Raw genomic sequence first — 24,459 nt, 5'->3', positions numbered from 1 at the left:
CTGATCTTGTTTCCTGGGTTGGGGGTGATTTGCTCCCTCTTCCCCCTTCATCTGTCACGGAAACTGGGGAGCCCAGTTGCCAGTGCCTGCAAATTTTCTTGTACACTTTTAACACATGACTGTGCTTTGGCTGGGGGCCAATCGGGTTTGAAAGCCGTGGTTGTGAGATATGCTGCCTGGGAATGAAGCCAAGAAGCAGAAATTCTGATTTTCCCTGCTGCTTCAAAACCCCAGGGGATCCTGACTCAGCCTTAGATGGTCACAACTGGGGAGTGTCCTTTATGCCCTATGTTTTCTAGCAGTGCAGCACTCAATGGTTCTGGGCACTGGGTCACCGAAAACATACCGGGTACACTGAAGGGTTCAGCAGCTCATGGTGTTTTCATTTGACAGAGGATTTTATTGAAGTAACATGGGTTATATAACATTATATAGGTTTCAGGTATACAGCCTTATAAATCAACATCTGTATATACTGTATTTTGTCGACCATTAAAAACCTAATTTCCATCATCTTCATTCAATTGACTTCTTGTACCCAATTTACAGACCCCTTCCCTTCTCCACCTCCCCTTTCTTTTTTGGTTTTGTTTTTGTAATTTAAAATTTTGTTTTGTTTGGCAAAACTACATCTCATACTTGTTTTATGCCAAGCACTTGTGCTAGGCCCTAGGGACATGGTAGAGGCTCAGAAGACACTTTGCCCCTATTTTGTAAGGCATTGTTTGCAGGGCATAAAGGCAGTCCCTCGTGAATTTCTTATTTGGATATTTGTGTGCATCTTGTCAAAGAATAGTATCACACTTCGTATGTAAGGACCTGGTTAGCTCCCTAAACTGGCATCTCTCACACTTTGTATGGAACCCCTGAATCACCAGGAGATCTTGTTAGAATGTGGCTTTTGGCTTAGTAGGTCTAAAGTGGAGGGGATTTGGGGGGTGGGGGTGGGTGCAATAGGCCATACTTCTAATAAGTGCTAGGGGATGCTGTGCTGCAGGTCCATGAAACAAACCAGAGAGCCTCAGCCCACACTGCGCACTAGGACCACCTGGAGAGTTTTTGCAAACGACCAGTCTGTGACCTACCCCAGGCCCAGTTAAATCAGAACTTGAGTCATCACAAAAACATGCGCTAGAATGTTCATGCCAATATTATTCATAACAGCTAAAAAGTGGATATAGCACATGAACTGATAATAAATGGAAGTGAAATATCTTCAGCCATAATGAGGAATGAAGCACTGATACATGCTACCCCACAAGATGCCCAGTGAAACAGACATAAAAGGCATATATTATATGATTCTATGTGTATGAAATATCCAGAATGAGGAGATCATTGGAGACAGAAAGTAGGTTAGTGCTTGTCTAGGATCGGGTGTGGGGGAAACGATCTAGGGAATAGAGTGATACAGGGAATGACTGCAGTGGGTACTGGGTGATTTTGGGGAGTGATGCACATGTTTTTGATAAACTTTTTAAAATTTCGTGATGTATACTGAAACCTACTGAAGTATAAATCTAAAGAGGTGAATGGAGGGTATATGAATTGTATCTCAATAAAATTGATTTCAAAAATCAGATGAGGACGTGGATATTGGGAGAAATGACAGTTTCCCAGGTGGAATGAACTGTAGCCTGGGCTTGAAATACTGTCACCCAGTAATACTTGCAAAGGAAACCCACCTGGACGGGCATCACCGTCTCCTTACAACTTGTTAGGAATGTAGATTCTGAGGTTCCACTACAGACTTACTGAATCAGAACTCATGTTTAAAAAGCTGCTTGCTAAAGCTTGATGACCTGCATGATTAAAGCATTATTTATAGAATGCAGACAGACCTGTGCTGCAGTTGCTTCCTCCACAATTTGTCAGGGGATTCAACTCTTTTGTGCTTCAGTTTTCTCACCTAAAAATGTGGATTGCTCCCTCCTATGGGAAGGATAAAATGTGTGAGGATAAAATGAGTTGCTCTCAACTCTTGAACAACATGCATTTGTTTTTATTTTCTTACATTGCTGTTATTTTTGTACAATAGTTGATTTCTCCACTCATGTGTAATCCCCATAAATCTCCCATCACATCACCCGTGAACTGTCACCATAGTCCCTTGAGCTCTTTTTGACTTATCTCATGTGTTTGAATCACAGGAGCGCACTTACATGCTGATTTCTCTCTGATGACTGAGTAGTCTCTACAATCCTGCTCTAGCCAGCGGTCTGCACCCTTGTCCCAGGTGTCAGGACCTTCCTGCATGTGGCTTTCACGCCCGCACCCCCAACACGCCCCTGCTCATCTTACTGTCCATGGCTCATCATTTATAGCCAGTGCCCTTCTCTGTGGGTCAGGCTGTTTGGAGAGGTGGATGGGAGAAAAGTTCCCAAGAAAAAAAAGATTGTTACTATGGCTTTCCATTGTTCTTCAGACTGACACCAAAATCCTTGATAAGGACAGCTTAATGTCAGCACTTGCTAAAATAGGGGGAAATGTCTGTGTGTGTGGGGGGGGGGTAGAGGGAGGGAGAGAGAGAATGAATAATAGCAGTACTAATAATAACTATTATTATTGTATAATGGGGATGCACATCATCTCTTTTAGTTTCCAATGATCAGAGTCTTTGGGTCTGCTGGGTCTTCTGCCTAGGACACTGCCCACCACCCTGCTCTGGTTAACACCTTCCCACCCCTGGATCTCAGCACAGAACCCCATTCCTCAGGGCACCTTCCCTGGCCCCTGTGCTCTCATTGGGTATTTCCCATCCGAGCTTGCAATTTACATCTATTCATTTATTGATATGGTTTCTAGATTAACTCCTTGGGTTTGCCTGCATAAGACTAAAGTGACTGGCATGAGGCATCCTGAGGTGTGCCAGTAACCGAATGCCCTGTGGGAGTCCCAAGGCACCGTGTTCCAGATTGCCGTTCAGAGTGTTATTGTTTGGGCCTTATTTATGGCCAGGGCCCAGGAGCTGAATCAGTGCTTGGCTGAGCGTTCTTTCCCCATGTCTCTTAGTCATCTACTAGCGCGGGGTCTTTTAAAGGGCACTGGGCCATGGTGACTTAACAGAGAATACACCCAAGTTCAGCAGCCATTTCCTTGGTGACATGGGCCCCTCATTTTCCCTCTCAGGTAACACACAGTAGGTGGATTCTTTGTGACATGATACATGATCTGTGTCACCGGGAACTGTTTGCTCTCTTGGTGTAGGTACAACGAGGAAGTGCCACTATGACACAAGCCACCCTTTCTGTAATTTTTTTTTTCAAAGATTTATTTTTTATTTGTTTGTTTATTTATTTATACAAGCACTGGGTACGTCAGAAGCGCGGGAGGGTGAGAGAATTCACCAGAGCCAGAGCGGGGAGCAGAGCAGGCAGAAGGACCGAAGTACACTGCTGAGGGGAGCAGCGGGCGGCAGGAGAGGTCTGCGTGCCATGTGGGACCCTCCTCCGGTGGCCGGGGAGCAGCTGGGGATCGAACCAGCGCTGCAGAGGCTGCGGGCAGCTTCGCAATCCAGCGCTCAACCGCTGCGCCACCGGAGAGGCCCCCTTTCTGTAATTTCAAGAAGAAATTGGAAAAGGATCCCTCTGGTCATCAGCACTGCCTGTTCCTTTCTGTAGGTCATGACCCAATAATGTATTATGAAACCAGATGTATGGGTCATCACCTGCATTTAAGAGAAATGACAGCACGGACAAGCTCAGGTTGCAGCACACGCAGTGAAAATTACTATCCTTTTGTGGAACTTTTCTTTCAGGTGCCAGTGTGTTTGTGTGAGTGTGTGTGTGCATGCATACTCATACAATAAAGCTCATTCTTTCTGGCAGTCAAAAGTATCCCCTGAAGCAAACTCAATAGGTGTCCCTGTTGGACCGCCCATGTCACTACCACCTCTGCTTTGCTTTTTCTTGAAGGTATGCAAAATCCAGCCAGATCAAGACTGTGTCAAGCAGCAAGATATTTTTTAAAGGAAGTAGATTTCGATATAGGTGGGTACCAATGGTTCCATTAGGAAGGTGGGGCTGGGTGGGGCAGCCATTGATGTTTGAATATTTTGCTTGTAAGTTAGTGCACTTTGGCTCCTGTCCTGTTGGTTCTCCCATTCCACCCCACTCATCTTTGATGCTCATGGGGCACTTCCAACTCCGTCGTAACTTCCTGTGGAGCCGGAGGGAGGGCTATGTGTGCCTCGAGCTGGGGCAGACCATTGTGAAGTTAAAAATAAAAAGAATCATGTCACACCACATCCCCCTGCTCTGAGTGTCTCTGCACAGATGTTGTGGTTCTGTCTTTTGCAGTGGTAGGGTTGCCAAAGAGGTGGTGGAGGCCAGCTCCAAAATCCAGAGGGAACCTCCGGAGGTGCACAGGTGAGTGGTGTTCTCTTGGGAACTGCAGGAGACTTTGGGGATGGGCAGAGGGGCTTAAAGGCTACTTTTGACTCGATAATGTTCCTGTGCATGGTGATATCTGGGATTAAATAAGGACAAAGAGTCCTATTCCTGGGGTAGAGACAGAGAAGGGAACAGGTGCCCCACTGCCTGGCCTCATGTTGTCTTTCGGCTCTGGCCCCAGGCACAGCCCCCTCACCATCGGGGACATCTCCCTCAGATTTGCGCTGGCCATGGTTTGTGAGCAGCTGGGCTCCATTTTGAGTTACTTGCTTTATACAGAGTCATCAGCCTGATTTGACCGAGTGTCATGCAAGTGAGCATGATGTGTGTGAGTCACAGCTGTGTCATTTCTTGGCTGAGGCGTGTCCTCCTGGCCTGTTAGAATGCTCTCTGTCTTGCTTCTGTTCACCAGGTGTGGTCAGTTCCCACTGGCCATTCCATAGGAAAGTTTGGGCATACTCATCTCTCACTGGACTCTTCGCTCATTCCTCAGAATAAGGCACTTGTTCACCATAGGCTCATGGGTATATATTGCTTCATTAAGGTAGCAGTGTGCAGTGTGTGTGGGTCTTAGGAGTGAAATATTCTCTTAGCTATAGTCATACACCACAATTTATACAGATCATTGTACATTTTAAATCCTCAAACACACTAAATATCTGAAGTTGAACATTCTCATCATGATACCCTCCCACCTTTTGAAGTCAAGGCCATTAGAAGCTTCCCTTTTATAGAGGTTCCCACTCTTTGGTGGGCACCTGTCCTCTCCTTATGTTTGAACTTGGAGGACCCTCCCTTTGGCTTGGATTTCCCTTGTGCCTCTACTCTGTGGTGACTTGGTGAGCTGGGTGCCTCTCTAGTTTGTCTTCAGGGTTCCTGGACAGGAGGAGTCCATGGTCTTGTGGAAGGAAGTGTGGCTAAGCCAGCCTGGTGTGGGAATCCAGACAAACCTCTCCCACCCAGTTCACAAGAACTCCCTACAGATAACAGAGAATAATCCAGTCCCAGAGGGTGGCTCAGTGAGAAGCTGTTACATGGGAGGAGGCAACACCTGTCTCCCCTGTGGACCACAGTATGTCGCTGTAAGCTGGAGCATGGTGACAAGACATAGGAGTCTCACATTCTACTCACTAGGGAAGATAGTCCTTTTAAAATTGAGAATAGTCTTTTCATAGCCCCCTTCTCCCTGAAATTGTGGTTATTTGGTACAGTAGAAATGAAGAAGAGAAGTATAACTTGAACTTTCCAGACTCTTTGGGCTGGAAATAACAATAGAGATCACTTACCTTGAAGCTTCTGTTTTATAGACAAGGGAACTTGAGGCTTGAGGAAGTTAGATGATTTCTCTGAGGCCATAAATGGTTTTGATGGCAGAGTTAAGCCTAGAACTCCAGTGTCTGAGTCCTGAACGCTTGTCTCTGTAGCACCTGGCAAGCTGCAAGCCTCTGGCATTCTCTTAGAAGCTTAGAGGCAGAACTTCCCCAGGGGGCCGTCCTGGGTTATATTCTTCTACCTTGGAGTTGAGCGTTTGATCTTAAAAATAAAAAAGTAGTATTTGATGCTAGATAGTTCTCTTGATGGCATGAACACAAAGTAGAAAATTGTCTTTAGTATCATATGTCACAGAGACATATTCCACAAATATGGGACTCTTTCCAAGAGTCCCATCGTTATCTCCTATGGGTGGCTAATGAGATTATAAAAGAGTTTAAAAAACATTTCCCTATTAAATTTAGGTCTGCATAATTTATAGGAATCAAGGCTTCCTAGATCAGGATTTGTTAAATCTGTACTTGCATAGGGATGACCTGAGGGTCTTGTTAAAATCAGATTCTGATGAATGAATCTGGCATTGCTAATGAGCCTCCAGGTGATGCTATGTGCTGGACTTCACTTTGAATGAAAGGGAGGAAGGGAGCAAATTGGCTTTTCCTGCAGTGGATTGAAGCACCAGAGGGGATGACAAATGAGGCATTAGTCAATTTATAGTTTCCCTTTTCTGGAATCTGCTCAACTCCCCCCAGGATCTTACTGCAACAGGAGCTACAGGTCTTGGAGACACTGGCTTGCAAGCTCTTTTTTGTCCACTACCCCCTTTTATGTGTGTGTGAAAGCCCACTGAATTTGTATCTTCAGGACACTGCTGTGGCCCCTAATTTCTGACATTATAAGGAAGAATTTGTTTAAATTAATGATACAAAGCAAGCTCTGGGAGGGCAAGGCCTGTGTTTATCTTGGCCACCTCCATGTTGAAAACAGTGCTTAGCACAAAGTCAGAGGTCAGTGCATGTTTACTGAGCTGTATGAGATGCAACACCTCTGTAATTTTCTAAGGTCTGAGATCTGTCCAAGGTGCTGCCCTGAAGACCTGGACCTTCCAAGAGGCAGCACTGTGGTCAGGGACACAAAGGTGTGTAAATTTCCAGCAGCAATTTCTCTTTTTTCCCTTCAAATTTTTGTCAGTTGTTTACATAACTATATAATTTGGGGAGTACAACTTCATACCTCCAAATGTGCACATGCTTCTCATTCCCTCACAGTAGCCAGTTGCATGATTGAAAGTTATTTGTTTTGAAAAATTACCCTGTTTTCAAATTTATTTTGTCTTCCTTGATGTCAAAAGTGAGAGTGTGTGCTCTTTTTTCTGGCAGTGTTCAGAGTGGACTGCTAGTCTAGAAAGGTGATGACCAGTCTTTACTTAGCTGTCTTTCCTCCCACCTAAAATTCTGTGCTTCAAAAAGTGACAAGTTCATGGACTCCTCTTTCTACTGAAATATGTATGTATAGAGACAGTTGCAGACAGAATGAGACTATTTGAGATTTTTCTTTTTTTTTTTTTTCTTCAAAAAGAGAAGCAGCTAACTATCATGTTAGCTCATGATTTTTATGGATGACAAGATCCCCAAAGCCCTCTCAGACTGATGACTTGGTGAAAATCACCTGCATAGACTGGTGAGCCCAGGGCTGGCTGTGCAAGCCACCCTAGGCATAGCAGCTGCCATGCTGGGGACCCCTAGGGGTAGTGTTTATCCTGAAGCAAGCATGTGTCTGGGAATCATGAATGGGTTCTAATCTTCGCCACATTGCTTACTGATGTGTGGCTGGCCTTGGGTATGTCACAAAACTTCTCAGACCATCAGATTACACACTTATAAGATTCATAATACAAGTGATCCTCAACACATGATGGTTTGACTTATGATTTTTTCAACTTTAAAATGGTGTGAAAGCAATACACATTCAGTAGAAATGGTACTTTGTATTTTGAATTTTGGTCTTTTCCTGGGTTAGTGCTGTGGGGGTCGATTCTATCAGGACACTGGGCAGAGACAGCAAGCTGCAGCTCCTAGTTAACCTTGTGACTGGGGGGCAAACAATAATCTGAAGACATTTATTTTATTTTATATGATTCTTACATCATTTTTCATTTTTGCACAGTGTATGCATTTTCATTTTGGTTATATTCCCCGTACAATTCCCACCCCCCCTTATTCTTATTTTGCAGACACTTTTTCACTTTCAGTACTGTATTTAATAACTTACATGAGCTATTCAGCACCAGGTTATAAAATAGGTTTTGCATTGGATGGTTCTGCCCAGCTGCAGGCTAATATAAGTATTCTGAGCACATTTAAGGAAGACTAGGCTGAGCTCACATATTCTTTGGGTCAGGAGTATTAAGTATATTTTTGATTGACAGTATTTTCAACTTTCCCTGGTTTTATTGGGCTGGAACCTCTTTATAAGTTGAGGAAAATCTGTATTACTTTGTCCAACTTCTGGGTTTTATTATGGGGATTAAAATAAAAATTATAAAGTGCTATACAAATGTGAGGTGGTGCTATTATTATCTCGCATCCAAAAACGGGAAGCTAGACTCTGACAGACACATTAAAGTCTCCTCAGATGGAGTTTTTGGTAATGGGCCAGCGACAGCTCTTTCCACTCCAAGAAGTGGTGCAGGAACTCCATGAGCCTCATTTCAGTCCCTCTGTTTTATGGCATTTTAATACTAGTATTGAATATACTCACATTCCCAAAGGAAGCCTTACTACCTCATTAGAGTTTTTTTTTTTTTAAAGATTTATTTATGCATACAAGAACTGGGGTACAGGCCAGAAGTGTGGGGGGTGAGAGGATTCACCAGAGACAGAGCGGGGAACAGAACAGGTAGATTGACTGAAATACACTGCTGAGGGGAGCAGCGGGCGAGTCAGGAGAGGTCTGCTGTGCCATATGGGTTGCTCTCTGGCCGGGGATCGAACCCATGCTGCAGAGGCTGCGGACAGCTTCATAGGTTGCGTCTTAACCCCTTGCACCACCAGGGAGGCCCTTAAAATGTTTAGATATACAGGTTCAAGTAGAGCTAGAAAAGCTTTCAGGCTGTTTCACAGGCCCTGTTCAGATTGTACAATGTTGGGACTTGCCTGCTTCCCTCTTTTTTTTTTTTTTTTAAAGATTTATTTACTTACGCACACAAGAACTGGGGCACAGGCCAGAGGTGTGTGTGTGGTGGGGGTGGTGCTGAGAGAATTCACCAGAGACAGAGTGGGGGAACAGAGCAGGCAGACTAACCAAAATACACTGCTGAGGGGATCAGCGGGCAAGACAGGGAGGTCTGTTGTGACTTGTGGGTTAGCTCCCTGGTCGGCCTGGGATAGAACTCGTGCTGCAGAGGCTGCAGACAGCTTCACAGAGCTGTGCTTAACCCCTTGAGCCACCAGGGAGGCATTAGAGATCTTAATGATTGTTTCATTCGGAAACTTTCAGGCTGGGAGTACAGGAGTGGGCTGCAAAGCAAGCCAGGTTTTCAGAGCAGCACAGGAGCGCATGAGCATAGGGGCCAAGCCAGTGTCCTCCTGACCCCCGAATGCCAGGCAGGCTTGCCCCTGTGAGGTCACTCTGGTGAACTCACCTGTCCTAACATCAGACAACAGGCCAGATACTGCAATTTTTGGGGTGGGGAGGAGCCGCAGGATGCCTGATGTCTCCTACTGGGGAGTAAAAGACCCTTCTGTTGTAACTTATGCAGTGATTTCTGGGGGCTAGGATGTGCTGGCAGCCCAGCAGGTATGGCTGGTCAGAGATGGGGCAGAGCAATGTAGAGTTGTTTTGTGCAAGAATGGACAGGTGGACTTTTCAGAGGTCAAAAAGCAACATGTTCTACACAAACATGGCAACATCTTGCACTTTGCGGAGCTGGAATCACAGTCTCGGAGGCCAAAAGGCCAAATCAAATCTGAGGGAAACTAAAAAATGAGAACCCTTCACAATAAAAGGAGGAGCTGTGCATGGGAAATTTTAATCTCCCCTTCTTTCTTCTCCCTTCCCTCTGCAAGGACATCTCCACTTCTTTCCCTATAAACCGCACTGTGCTTGCCGGACCCCCCACATCCATCACCTCCTCTGGAGGTCATCCTAGCCCCCCATTACTCAAGGCAGGGTCAGATGCGCCTCCTCAGTTCTCCTGGGGCCCTCTGTCTCCATGGGATCAACACTTTCCAACTGCAGCTGTAGCGCATTCGTGAGCCATGAAGTGAAAACAGTGGTGAAGACCAACACTGAACAAAGTTAAATAGAAACATACAGTGAATCACAGATAGCAAGAGGTAGTATTGCTACATGAAATTTTTGCTTTAGTTGTGTCTTTCTGCGTATGTGAGAGAAAGAGAGAGAGAGAGAATATAGAGAGGTGATATAAAACCTATTTCTAAATGTCAGTCTCAGTCAAAAAACTTTGAGCCTTATGGTTCTAGAGAGTGAGTTACTGAAGGTAAGGACCACAGTTTCCCATAACAAGGCAAGTATCAGTTGCAAAGTCAGTGGTTGTGGAATTACATAATGATGACTTCATGGTAAAGCAAGTTTCCTTCCTAGGAAACTTGCATAAATTTAAACTCCCCGCATAAATTTCCTTCCCAGGCAGTGCCAGCTGTGGGGGCTTTTAATTCAAGACACTAACAGGCATCCTAATCGTCCCCATCTCCCTTCCGTGCCCAACAGAAGTGCCTGGGCTATAACGTAGTCCTGTCTATCAGCCTGGGGACTACCTGGGTGTAGGGTAAGGTAAAAGGTATCAGGCTTTTTTGCCCTCCCGCCATCAGGATAGATGAGGGAACCCTGTGATCCTGAATGCATGCCTGATGGCGGGCACCTGAAGTGGGTTTACCTGAGCTAAGAGACTGATTTATAAGGGTGGTGCAGCAGAGTGCAGTGCGGTGGTAGTGCGGTGTTAAGGGTGGAGGAGTGGAGTGTACAGAGGAGTGCAGCAACTACCAACAACGGCGAAGAGCATGTGGCTGCTAGAACCGTTCATAAACCTGCCCGGAATGGGTTGGTTGCTTTACACTGGGCCAGTCTGAAATGGCAACTATGTCAAGTCAGGACTATATGCAGTTTACATCAGTTTTAAACCTGAATCCCCCTCCCCCCTTAACAATGTGCAAAGCAAGGCACTGTACATACATGAAAATGGAAAGGTCATTTTCTGCCTGGAAGATGATTATTGAAGGAGAGCTGACCAGTACATCAGTAATTACAGAGAGACAGAGGTGATAAGTGTGGTAAGTTGTGAAAGAAGGGGGAGGAGTAGTGTGAGAAGGAGAAAGAGATTTGTGAGTGCAAGAGTGCAATTCTGGAGGGCTTCAAGGAGAAAGTGACATTTGATACCATCTTTGAAGAATGGCTTTGGTTTTAAGGAAAACATGGGGCATGGAAAGATGCTTAAATACCCTGCAGAAGTGCGCCCACCTCCCTGTCTGTCAGGTCAGAAAGCTGTTCTCCCTGCAACGGGCAATGTAAATGGGCTGCCCAGATGCTGGCCAATTGTCTTGATGAGGCACCTGCACAGCTTCCCTTGCCATGTGCAGATTGTCACAGCCACTGACACACATGTGGTCCTTTTGAAAGGATAAAGCATATCTGGGCTCCATGGCTGTTCAGAGAGTAGGATGTGTTTAAACATTGCTATTAAACACTGGACATCCAGCAAGAGCAAGATAGCCTGCAGCTGTAGCTCATCAATGCCATCTGTCTGGCAAGGTTTTTTTTTTGGGGGGGGGGGCTTGCTTTTGTCTTTTGGTGGTGGTTAAATTACTTTGAGCTATGCCTTTCTTTTTTTTTTTAAAGATTTATTTATTTATTTATATTGTACCCAGTTACAGTCAGAAAGCATGGGAGGGTGAGAGAATTCACCAGAGCCAGAGCGGGGAACAGAACAGGCAGACTGACGAAATACACTGCTGAGGGGAGCAGCGGGCACGACAGGAGAGGTCTGTCGCGCCATGTGGGACCCTCACCAACAGCCGGGGATCGAACCGGCGCTGCAGAGGCTGCGGGCAGCCCCTCAGCCCAGCGCTCAACCGCCGCGCCACCAGGGGAGGCCCGAGCTATGCCTTTCTTTCATTTTTCTGCCTATCTAATTGAGTGATACCTGCCTCCCATGAGTTTTTACTTCCCATGTCTTTTTCAGCTGCCTGTGTTGTCACTTAGCATGTCCAAGTCTGATGATGACATTTGGGAAAATACATTTTCTTTCAGTGTGTTGCATTAGAACACACAGATATTTTGTCAGGATCTTCATGATTAAAAACAGGGTGTGTGTCTTGAGTGTTATGTGGTCTTCACAACTGCCTGCTCTCCTGAGTCTAGAGACAGTCCCCAGCTTGGGAAACTGCTGAGATGGAGGGTTTGGTGTTTGCAGTGAAACTAATACCTTCTGATTTGTGTCTGTCTTCAGAGCTAACATTACTCAGAGCCGCAGTTCTCACTCTTTGAACAAACAGCTCATCATTAACATGGAGCCCCTGCAACCCCTGCTGCCTTCCCCCAGTGAGCAGGAGGAGGAGCTTCCACTGAGAGAGGGTAAGTACTGCCCCCCACCCCCACAGGCTACCCTTGCACCAGGCCTGAGTATGCCTAGGGGTGGGGTGGGAGTGAGTCATAGACTGTGTTTTAGTAAATAAACTGTTTGCAGCTGGAATACTGTGTTAAATTGGGAGTTCTACCAGTTTCTCCTGGAGAGAATTCACTGGTGCAAAGTATTCTAAAATTACCTGTTAAAGCAGTAATAGTATTATTAGACCTACACAATCCAATATGATAGCTGCTAGTCATGTGTGGCTATTTAAAACTAGATTGAATTATTTAAAATTAAAAATTCAGCTCCTTAGTCACATCATCTAGATTTGTTGTGCTTAGTAACCACATGTGGTTAGTGCTACCATCTTGGAAGCTTAAAGTGAGAACTTTTCCATCATCACTTGTATCACAACTAAATTAGTGGTGGTCTAGTGTCTTTCTACCATTGTGCTTCTATTTTTTATTTTAAAGAACTTTGCTTATTTTTTTTTTGTTCTTTATGTTTTATTATTAAAGGCCTTAAAACTCAGTCTTTTATGCATTTAAATTTTATTTTTTGCATGGAGTTACAGTATGATCCAATAATATTCCCCTTCTTTCTGTCCTGAATGATAATCTTGCAGGGTAAATTATTCTAGATTGGAAATATTTCTTCAAATAATTTAAATATCCTTTTCCATTTCCTTCTTGCCTATAAATGTTCCACTGAAATTAGACTGTGGGCAGTCTAATAGCAAGTAGAACTTTGCTTATTTTAAAAGGAAAAAGCTCACTATACTGCTTGCAATAAACATCTGGTGAGGCAAATCTCGCACATTAATTTTGAAGTAAATGAAAACACTTCACACAAATACAACATGCTTTTCCTTAACTATCACAAAATAGGAAATGAACTTTATGTGATTTGGGTTTCATTTAAAATCTGAATAGTGGGCAGTTTCAGGAGGGCAGGTCACTCTGACTTCAAACACCACTTTCACCTGAAGTCAGGAATTCTTTACGTTGGAAAGAACTTTTCACCCCAGAATATAAATGTGGCTTGTCAGGCAAATATCCTTGGGAGAAGCAGCAGTAGCTAATTATACTGACATGTAATGAATTCTAGTAAATATTTTCCTGAAGGAAGCGTTAATGGTTATGAGAGCTGGGCAACCAGATGCTAAAAATTTCCTTGGTAGAAGGAAAATGTACAAAGCATGAAGGATGCTATCTCAGGAGACATGTGTATCCCCAACTGGGCCAGAAGATGATAATGAGAATGGTCAGATTAGCAATGAACTCTGTTAAGTGCCATTCTAAATTAATTTTCTTAACCCAAGAGTCGTGGATCCATGTTGCTTATCTACATTTCCCAGCTTTTTAAAAACTTTTTATTTTTGACATTTTTCTAGCTTTACTGAGAAATAATTATAATTGACATATATTACTGTATAAGTTTTGGTGTACAGCATGATGGTTTGATTTACATATACTGTCAAATAATTACCACATTAAGTTCAGTTAAAATTCATATTTGAATTAAATGAAAAAAGAAAATTTCTCTTTGTAATGAGATATGAATACATGCAGAAGTTATATTTATGCTATACTGTAATCTGTGAACTCTCCAACAGATTATGCTTTAAAAAAATATATACATCTTAACTAAAAAATATTTTATTGCTAAAATATGCTAACCATCATATATGCCTTCAGCAAGTTGTAATCTTTTTATCTTTTGTTTTTATAAATATTTTTAAAGTTTTTGCATAGAACTGGGGTGTAGGCCAGAAGTGCGGGGAGTGGGTTAAGAGGATTCATTAAAGACAGAGTGGGGAGCAGAACAGGTGGATCTACTGTAATACATTGTTAAGGGGAACAGCAGGCAATACAGGAGAAGTCTGCTGCACCATATGTGGGTTAGCTCCCGGGCTAGGGATCGAACTCAGGCCATACTGGTGATAGCGCTGAGACTTAACTCCTAGGCCACTAGGGAGGCACTGTGATCTTTTTGTTGATGGAGGTTCTTGCTTCCATGGTAATGACTGCTGGCTGATCAGAGTGTTGGTTGCTGAAGACTAGGATGGCTTAATAATTTCTTAAAGTAAGACACGTTGCTGTGTTGATTGACTATTCCTTTCACAGATGCTTTCTCTATAATTGGTATCTACTTTTGATTTGAAGTGAGAGACACAACTTTTTTCACTTAACTACCTAGAGGACATTATAGTGTTATTAATCTAATTTCAATATAGTTGTGTCTCAGGGAATAGGGAGGCCTGAGGCGAGGGAGAGAGATGGAGGACAGCTGGTAAAGGAGAAGTCACATCATTGATCCATGACATTTGCTGTCATAGATGGTGCAATTTGTGTTATTGATTACAACAGTAATGTCAGAGGTCACTGATCACAGACTACCACACTAGGTATGATGATGAAAAAGTCTTGAAAATTATAAGAATTGCCAAAATGCTACACTAAAATGGGATGTGAGCACATGCTATTGGAAGAATGGCGCTGAGACACTTGCTTGACACCGGCTTACCACAAACCTTCAATTTGTAAAAAACGCAATTTTCTGTGGTGCACAACAGAGTAGTGCAGTAAAGTGAGGTCTGCTTGTGCTGTGAAATGATCACAGTAAAACGGTCAGCTAATGTCTACCTTCTCCTAAAGATACAATTAAAAAAAAAAAAAACAGGAAAAAAGGGGAAATAAAATTTCTCCTTGTGATTAAGAACTCTTAGAATTTATTCAACAACTTTCCTACATATCATGCATATAGCTATAATCACCTTGTTGTATATTATATCCCTAGAACTGATTTTTCTTATGAATTGAAATTTGTACCTTTTGAGCACATTTTTCTAATCACTGTACCCCCACAAGTCTGATTTCTTCTTCTAAGTTGTTTCATATGTGTGTGAGATTATACAATACTTGTCTTTCTCTGACATTTCTTTTTGTAAGATTTATTTATGCATACAAGAGGTGGGGTGTAGGTAGGCCAGAGGTGCAGGAGATGAGAGGATTCACCAGAGACAGAGTGGGGAGCAGAACAGGCAGACTGACTGAAATACACTGCTGAGGGGAGCAGCGGGCGAGACAGGAAAGGTCTGCTGCACCATTTGGGTTAGCTCTCTGGCTGGGGATTGAACTAATGCTGCAGTGGCCGCAGATAGCTTCATAGTGCTGTGTCTTAACCCCTTGCACCACCAGGGAGGCCCCTCTGACTTGTTTTAGCATGATGTCTTCAAGTTCTATCCATGTTGTCACAGATGGTAGGATTTCTCCATTTTTTTATGGTCAGTAATACCCCATAACGTGTGCATATCTGTGTGTGTGTGTGTGTGTGTGTGTGTAGAGCAACTCATTTACCATTCATACATTGATGAAAACTTAGTTTGTTTCCATGTCTTGGCCATTGTAAATAATGCTAGCATGAATATAGGAGTGGCAATAGATGTTCAAGTTAGTGATTTTTGTTTCCATTGGATAGATTTGCAGAAGTGGAAGCACTCAATTATGTGATAGTTCTATATTTAATTTTTTGAGGCTCCGTCATACGTGGAGTGACTATAGTTTCCAGTCCCACCAACAGTGCAAACAAATTCACTCTTTCCACTTCCTCACCAGCATTGGTTTTGCTTGTCATTTTGATGATGATCATTCCAAGAGGCATGGAGCGATCTCATTGTGGTTCTAATTTGCATTTTCCTAATGACTGGTAATACTGAGCATCGTTTCATGTATCATCTTTGGAGAAATGTCTATTCATGTCCTTTGCCCATTTTTAAACTTTGCACTCCGCTGTCTCCTCTCAGGGGACATCGGAATTCTAGCATATCACTCGGATGTCCCCTCTCAGGGGACATTGCAATTTATTAGTGATTATGGGGAATTGAGTTATTTCAACGCAACTTTTTGAGACATGCATGTTTCCCTTAAGTTTTATCTTGAAATGGCACAAGAAATTAAATCAAAATATCGTAAAATTACTAAGATATATACAAGAAATGTCAGCGGGTTTTGTGTCGGACGAGAACGTGAGAAGCGTGCTCACAACGGTCCGAGCACTTCGCGACACCACTTGAAAAGAGCGGTAAGGGGAGTTTGTAGAAGAAAGGTCGGTTTTCGAACATAGCGCGCACTGTATAGTGAGATATATAATTACAAATAAACAAGTCTACATCTGGAGGAAAAGATTTTCAAAGCTGAGTTCATTTTGGTTTGAAGCTTTGAGCAGTGCACATAGATCTAATGAGAAGAAAATCGGAAAACTGATTCTTTTCTTGTTTGGTGAAAGCTATTTTGGTAAATATCATCTTGTCAGTTAGTAATAACAATTAGAAATTTTCAACTCATGCATTTATTCATATTTTTTATTAGAACAATGGCAAAGCGTCCAACCACGAATGAGTCTCATGACACAAGTAGTAGTGAAGATGAGCTCCAGATAGACCTCTATACAGACATGTCAAACATGCACTAATCAGCCTGCAATGTATATTGGGGAGTGTTACAAAACTTATCATACTGTACAAAATTATAAACAATAAAGTATTGTTTTTTTTTTTTCAAATATACATTCCTCGATGTTACCCAATTCATATAAGTCCAATATCATTATAATACGTTACTTGGTTCCAAAATTATACTAAATAATACGAGGGTCTGTAAATGCACGTTTCCGCCGCAAAGTAGCATCGAGTACCTGGTAGCCAATGTCCAGAATGGTTCGGAGTGCAAAGGGTTAAATTGAGTTATTTATTTTTTTTTACTATTGTGTTATAAGAGTTCTTTATATATTTTAGATATTATCCCATATCAGAAAGTACTTGTTCCCATTCTATAGGCTGTCTTTTCACTTGATGGTTTCTTGTGGTGTCCAGAAACATTTTAGTTTTATGTAGACGTATTTGTATATTTTTCATTTTGTTGCTTCTGCTTTAGGTGTCATGTGCTTGTCGTCATTTTTCAGCACCATCTTTCTTCTTGCATGTTTTTCAAGTGAAATAAAAGCAGCTGTCATTTATGATCACCAGTGACTCTGGTCTCCCTCATGTACCCTCAGTATTGATTTGAGTGGATAAACTTACTCTGAAGGTCATGATTATTCAAATGTTGAATGAAGAGGGTGTGACTGATGGGAACAAGGAGGGGGGGAAAAGGACCACCAAGCTGGGGATTTTGTCTGTGCCTTGTCTGCAAAGATAGAAGCCTAGATGGGAATACAGGTTGGAAGACAGACAAATGCATTATCATGAACTATAACAAAAATTTAAATTCATGGTATATGTAGGAATTCAGAAGCGTCCTTTTCATATTTTCCTGTTTCATTTTAAAGATCTTAATTTCCTTAAGCTTTAAATTCAGACTGATTAAGTCTCTCATTTTTAATTAATTTTATTATTATTATTATTTAATTTATTTATTTATACAAGCACTGGGTACAGTCAGAAGCACGGGAGGGTGAGAGAATTCACCAGAGCCAGAGCGGGGAGCAGAACAGGCAGACTGAAGAAACATACCACTGAGGGGAGCAGCGGGCGGCAGGAGAGGTCTGCGTGCCACGTGGGACCCTCGCCTGGCGGCCGGGGATCGAACTGGAGCTGCAGAGGCTGCGGGCAGCTTCGCAACCCAGTGCTCAACTGCTGCGCCACTGGGGAGGCCCTAATTTTATTATTTTTAAAATTGAGGTAGGGCCTCCCTGGAGGTGCAGGTGGTTGAGTGCTGGGCTGTGAAGCTGTCCGCAGCCTCTGCAGTGCCGGTTTGATCCTGGCCTGCCAGCGAGGGTCCCACATGGCGAGGCAGACCTCTCCTGTCTCGCCCACTGCTCCCCTCAGCAGTGTATTTCATCAGTCTGCCTATTCTGTTCCCCGCTCTGTCTCTGGTGAATCCTCTCACCCTCCCGCAAATCTGGCCTATACCCCGACTCTTGTATAAATAAAATAAATCTTAAAAAAAATAAAATTGAAGTAACATTGGTTTATAACACTGTATATGATTCAAGGTATAGGGTCACACCTCTTCAGATGTATGTGATTCTCTTTAAAAGTCCCAAATAGTTCTATAAATATCTAATAAAACTTTTTCTAGGGGATCTAACCCTCTGTTGTACATCTTTTTGGGTTTTGAGGCTCAGACAAATAACAACTTCAGGATATAGAATCCACTTAAAAGGAAGAGGAAAAAAAATGGCAATATTGTTAAACATTCATAGATGGGATGAACTTCCCAATCTAAAGAGAGAAAATCCTCTCCGGGACTACTGCTTCAAAGCTCAAGATTCCCACAGTGAACCTAGCTCTGTGTTTTGACTCTGTTAGATCTGTTACTCTGCTGGAGTCACATTCTACCCCTATGTCTTATGTAATGGGATTTAGACCATCCACAGGGATAAATCCTTATTTTATAGATTTATAGATCTCTGATATATAAAGAGAAGAGAGGCTGAAAATGTGGCTTTAAACTGAGATGTCTCTGGCTTTGTAGATGTGCTCTCTGGGCATGTACAGCGTGATATATTTTGTTTCATCCTTGGAATTTGATATTTTAGTGCTTTTTATGTGAGCAAGAATCAAATTGGAAGAGGTTATGAGTTCATTCATTCTGTAATACAGCTATTACAATGACTACATCCAGCAGACTGCACTTAGTGTGTACAAGTTACAGTGGTGATGAAGACACTCTTCCCTGGAGGCTAACAGTCTGTTGGGGAGATGGTGGTGGGGTCACAGAGGTGATGAATAAGTTTTGCCTCTGTTGATTGACTAGATGCTCACTTTTCTGCATGCCTCATGGGATGATGAGTGCCTCAAGCAGCCAGGGTACTGTCTTGTTCGCTTTTAGTCACAAAGTGTCTGTCATAAAGTTGATAGGCCAAAGAATGGGTGGATGAGACTGACAGCACAGGGAGTTGTGGTGTTTGGTCCACCTGCCTTGATTGCTCCGCTGACTTGGGAAAGGGGTCGGGGCAAGAGTGAAAGATGAAGCAGAAAGTTAGGAAAGGCCAGATCATGAAGGGTCTCATGGCTTGCTGGAGAGTATAGACTTTAGTCTGAGGGCAACTAGGAGGAGCTAGAGGAATTGAAGTATGGAACTGACCTGGGTGGGATTGTGTTTTGTATCATTCACACGCACGGAGGAAAGATTAGAAGCAAATGTGGCTAAAGCAGAGTTTTTTGGCCTTAGCACTATTGACTTTTTGAATTAGAAAAAATTTTTTTTTAATTGCAGTAGTGTTGGTTTAAAACATTATATAGGTTTCAGAGATATATCATTGTAAATCAACATGTATATATACTCTATCATGTTCTGAAAGTCTGTCGCACTAAAAGTCTAATCTATCTTTTGCCATACACTTCATCCCCTTTACCCGATTTACCCACCTTTCTACTTTCCTTCTAGTAGATACTAATTTGATACTATAGTCTAAAAGTCTACTTCTATTTAGTTCATTTGTTTGTTTTGCTTCTTTATGTACCACATATGAGTGACATCCTATGGTTTGCCTTTGTCATTTAGCATAAAATATACATTCTAGGTCCATCCATGTTGCAAATTGTAGGATTTCATCTCTTTTTATAGCTGTAGTTCTGTGTGTGTGTGTCTCACATCTTCTTTATCCAATCATCTATTGATGGACACTTACATTGTTTTCAACTCTTAGCTGTTGTAAATAATGCTGTTATGAATATAGGGGTATATATATGACTCCAAATTAGTGTTTTCATATTCTTCTGGTATATACCTAGAAGTGGAATAATTGGGATAGACAGGGATATAACAAAGAATTTCTATTTTTAGTTTTCTGAGGACTCTCCTTACTGTTTTCCATAATGCCTATACCAGTTTATACTCCCATCAACGTGTGCAAGGGTCCCGTCTCTCTATGTCCTTTTCAACAATTGTTGTTGCCTTTTGGACAATAGTGAGGTGATATCTCATTGTAATTTTGATTTGCATTTCCCTAATAAGAGATGATGAGTATTTTTTCATGTGCCCGTTGGCCATCTGTATGCCTTCTTTGGAGAAATATCTGTTTAGATGAACTGGATAATTCTTTGCCAAGGGACCATCCTGAGTATTATGAGATGTTTAGTGGATGTCATTAAGAATCTCCAATCTTGATAACTAAAAATGTCTCCAGGCACTGACAGATGTCCCCTGAGGAACAAAATCGCTGTTGATAATCAGAGTTGAAGGTACAGAGACCACACAGGAACAGCTGCGGTAGCCCAGAGACTGGAGAAACCAGGGCTGAACTGAGATGGAGAGAGGGGGCCGAGGTGGAGGGCGTGGATTCGCACTAGTAAGTGGCAGAATTGTCTGGGGGGTCACTGGCTGGTAAGCAGCCATACACTCCTGTGATACAGGTTCTTGTCTCTCAGACTTTGAGAGCGAAGACTTAAGCCTCTTCAAAAATGACAGTATTGAGACACAAGGAGTTTAAGTGACAGCATCACACAGGGCAAAAATGAATTTGTTCAGTTACTAGAGCCACTGGGACAGTTAAGGCACAGTGTTATGCTGAACTTTGGACATAGCAGAGGAGATTCCAACATCAATGCCCACCTTTGATGTCACCATTCACCATCCCTATAAAGTGATTTGGATTCATGTTTGGGGAAGTTTCAATGCACACATTTTGGAACTGGCTTCATAAACTGCTCTAGGCTACAACCTGAGTTTTGTTAAAAATTAGTCTGATTAGGAATTTATAAAAAGCCAGACTAGGAAAAGAAAGTCTTAAATTTAACTCTTGGGGACCTCATCTCTGTGAGGTCATGGGAAAGTCCTGGCACCTTGTCTCATCTCTGCTGCCAAATGATTCCCTGGAATCACAACCCATGTGTCAGACAAGTTTTTTCTTTTCTTCCTAGAACTTAAAGTTTCTTAAAGATAGCTGGGCAAATCATTATTGCCCAGATTAGAGCGGTGGCCTTTTGGTATAATGAAGTGACCTGAGTCGTCCATAGGACAGCTGGAGGATTAGCTCTGAAGTTGGCTGTGCCTGGGTAGAGAAATAAACAAAATCAGTTCCTAGGCACCACCAGGCAACAGGAAAGTTTTCAGTGTTACCCCAGAGTTGCTCTGTTACAGTATGTGAGTAGATTAGTGCTGTGGAAAACTTCAGAAGTGCCACTTAGAACTTATGAAAGTTTCTGGAGAAGAAAAAATTGAGTTTCTCGGGGTGGAATGCCATCTTAGAGTCATTAATCTGAATGAATTCATATGCAAAATGCAGTAGGGTCTTCACAGTGTAGAGAGCAAAAGGCTGCGTGTTTTATTGCTGGAGTAGATTTTCAGTATGGAAAAATGCTGGCTTATGGTAAAGCATGGTAGGTGGCAATTACTGATCCTATTTGGTAGGTGGCAATTACTGATCCTTCTTGTCTACCAGAGTGATAGTGCAGGCTGATATAATCAGACAGACAAGAAAGCCATGTTTTCTTCCCTTTAAATATTTGTCCTGTTGACAAAACAAAAGCATAGTGCAGCCATCAGAATTTCTACAGAGGAGTGTCTTGGGCATGGCAAGGTGGTTGAATTGAGGGTGGCTTGCATAGGAATAAGAGATATCTATATGGAAGAGCAGACAGAAATTAAGGATAGTCCTACAACTCTCCCAAGCCACCCTTTAACACTGTGCCAATAAGTGGGGGGAGGATAGGAGGGTACTTAAAGCATTATTTGCAGTGTCTAGCCTTAACCATAGATAGCTTAAGTGGCATCATCGAAATTCTAGAAAATCTGTATGTGAACATGAGAAAGCATTTGGAGCATATAAATAAAGTATGTCCTTATCCATCAAGCATGCTATAGTCTGATCCCACTTGCCCAGCACCCCAAATCATAGCAGGTGCCCTAAGGGGCCAAGACTATGTGTAGGTCTCTCAACATCATACCAAGCAGAGCCTTTCAAATGCTACACAGTTGCTCTACTCTCTTCATCGTTATAGTCTGTAACAGCCCAGAGCAGCTTATGGTCCCACTGATTGTGAATGCCTTTTCCAACTCTCCTTCTTCCTCATCTGGATATATAAATTCTCCTCTTCCTTTTCTCCCTTTATGGAGTTCCATGTCTCAAACAGATTTACCCTGTTCTAGTGGTTCCATTTCTCCCCTGCCATTTTCCCTCATGTGTAGTTGTTTCTTCCATTAGGAGCAGTGCACTGGCCTTTTTGAAGTTCCTTTTACGTTATGTTCCACCAAACAGTAGGAGCTATTTGTAAATCCCATGGGACTACTGTTCCCCTGTGGTTATTGCTCCTTGGTGTGCATAGACCAATTAGCCCCAGCTCGAAGAGCACTTGTCCTTGCCACAGGGCCTGTGGTTACTATTTATTTTCTTGTTATGAAATTTATCATCTTCCAGAAAATTTAGAAAGTGTAAAAAAGAGAACAAATAAGCAGAAAAATCACTTCCCAGATTATCCTACTTCTTACCAGAATTAATGTTAATTTCCTTCTCTGTGTATCATAAGACCACTGTGATCACAGCCTGTGTGTAAATTTTTTAAAATATCATCAGCTGGGATCATTTTTAACCAAATGCAGACAAATGGATTAATATCTTCAATGGAAGGAACTCATACAAAGTGCTGTCGTATGCCTTGTTTTAGCATTGCACAGGTGTGGGCTCTCCAGATCTTTCCATTTGGTGCCATCCATATCCTCTCACTACTGACAGGCACACAGCAGCTGAACCTGCTTCCACAGGAGCTGGGAGCCTTCACAGAGCAGAGGGTACATACTGGTTTTATTTATAACTGTGCTATTGGATTAGCAGAGTCAAAATTTAGAATGTATTACTGCATCTATTGAATTCCAGAAAAAAGAAGCAGAGTTTGGGTTGACAATTCCTCTAGGGTAGAGCATGCCAGAGGAACTCAGGGGATGTGATATAAAGGCCTGTGCCAGCTCTGCAAATTCACATTTGTACACTTTTTGAAAGCTTTTGCCTTCCCCTTTTGTGCTTTTCTTTGGCATTTGTTTCATCTTCGGAACTTTGGTTTCTGGTATTTACTGACAAGTACTCTTAGGAAGTTTCTATCACTTGAAAGAGATCTTTAAAATTTTAAGTATTTACACTGAGGTTTTTGAGGAAAGTAAGTGCCTTCTTCCTGATGCAACTGAAGTGTATTTTATCTTGCAAGGATTTTGTATTTTACATAAGATGTCAATAGCGTTCACCACTTTAGCTTTGTAGTTGGCTAATTCCCCTAAGTAGTTCATTTTACGAAATATAGTATTCCTCAGTGTACACACAGCAGTGCTCAGATGGCTTCTGTTCCTGCATTAGTGCCTTGCACAAGTGGGGACATACCAGCTCTAGTCTGGACTCTGCCACCAGGTAGCTCGCCTTACCATAGGCAAGACTGATTTTTTGAGCCTCATATTTCTTGTCTATGAAATAAGAAGATTGGGTTTGACACCATTCAAATGCTTTCTAGCTCTTAACTTTTCAATTCCTTTCAATTCAATTCCTTTAAATTTCTTTAAATTGAAAAGATAAAGCCTATGATCATGCTCAGCGAAATAAGCCAAAAAGAAAAAGAAAAATACCGGATGGTCTCACTCATAGCAGGAATCTAGAAAACTTAAATAAGGGACCAGGAAAATGAATATAAGAAAGTGAAAATCAAAATCAACAAAAAACTATGAACCAGAGACACTTTTTGGGGGGTGGGGGGCGGGAGGGGAAGGATTGGGGTCAGAATGGGGCATTTGCAATTGTATGGGGGAATATAAAAATTTTATTATTTTTAAAAAAAAAAAAAAAAGATAAAGCCTATGGCTTGAGCAATGGGGGTCATTACCGGACATGCATAAATCAGGTTACAACATGAGGCTTTTGGAAAGAGAAGTCATCTTTATTGCAAATTGATTGGCAAGGAGGTAGAAGATAAAGTCAAGTCTATCCCCCTGATTAAGAAAGGAAACTAAGTCATAGCATTTTTGTAATAGGATTGAGAACAAAGGAGTTAAATTTTATTGGCTGAAAGCAGGTTGGGGCAAAGAAATATAGACTTGGCTGAAGTTCATTGGCAAGTTACAGGTCTGTCTTTATAGAACTGGAGTTTTGAAATTTTGGTGGCTCACTCCTTCAGATAGTCCCCTTTCCTCTGTTTGCAATCTCCCGACTCCATGGCCTGCTGTGTCTGAAGAAGCAAGTCTCAGAGAAAAGTTATCCCTCTCTCTCTTTTATGTTCTTAGGTCTAAA

At 42.3% G+C, this 24,459-nt stretch overlaps 1 protein-coding gene across 4 annotated transcripts in view; it reads left to right on the top strand.

The window, feature by feature from the left end:
- FRMD3 (FERM domain containing 3) overlaps positions 1–24,459 on the top strand; it is a 243,574-nt gene that overhangs the window by 192,348 nt on the left and 26,767 nt on the right. For all 4 annotated transcript variants that reach the window (XM_054689656.1, XM_054689655.1, XM_037494879.2 and 1 more), the window contains 3 exons: positions 3,915–3,989; positions 4,299–4,367; positions 12,130–12,254. In XM_054689656.1, coding sequence (XP_054545631.1) covers positions 3,915–3,989; positions 4,299–4,367; positions 12,130–12,254 — 269 coding nt within the window. The remainder of the gene's footprint in view (positions 1–3,914; positions 3,990–4,298; positions 4,368–12,129; positions 12,255–24,459) is intronic.

Source organism: Talpa occidentalis, unplaced genomic scaffold (genome assembly GCF_014898055.3).
Source record: "Talpa occidentalis isolate TD23 unplaced genomic scaffold, MPIMG_talOcc4v2.1 talOcc4.7, whole genome shotgun sequence".
NCBI lineage: Eukaryota > Metazoa > Chordata > Mammalia > Eulipotyphla > Talpidae > Talpa > Talpa occidentalis.
The sequence above is the reverse complement of the archived record's forward strand: the minus strand, read 5'-3'. Positions and strand labels throughout refer to the sequence as shown.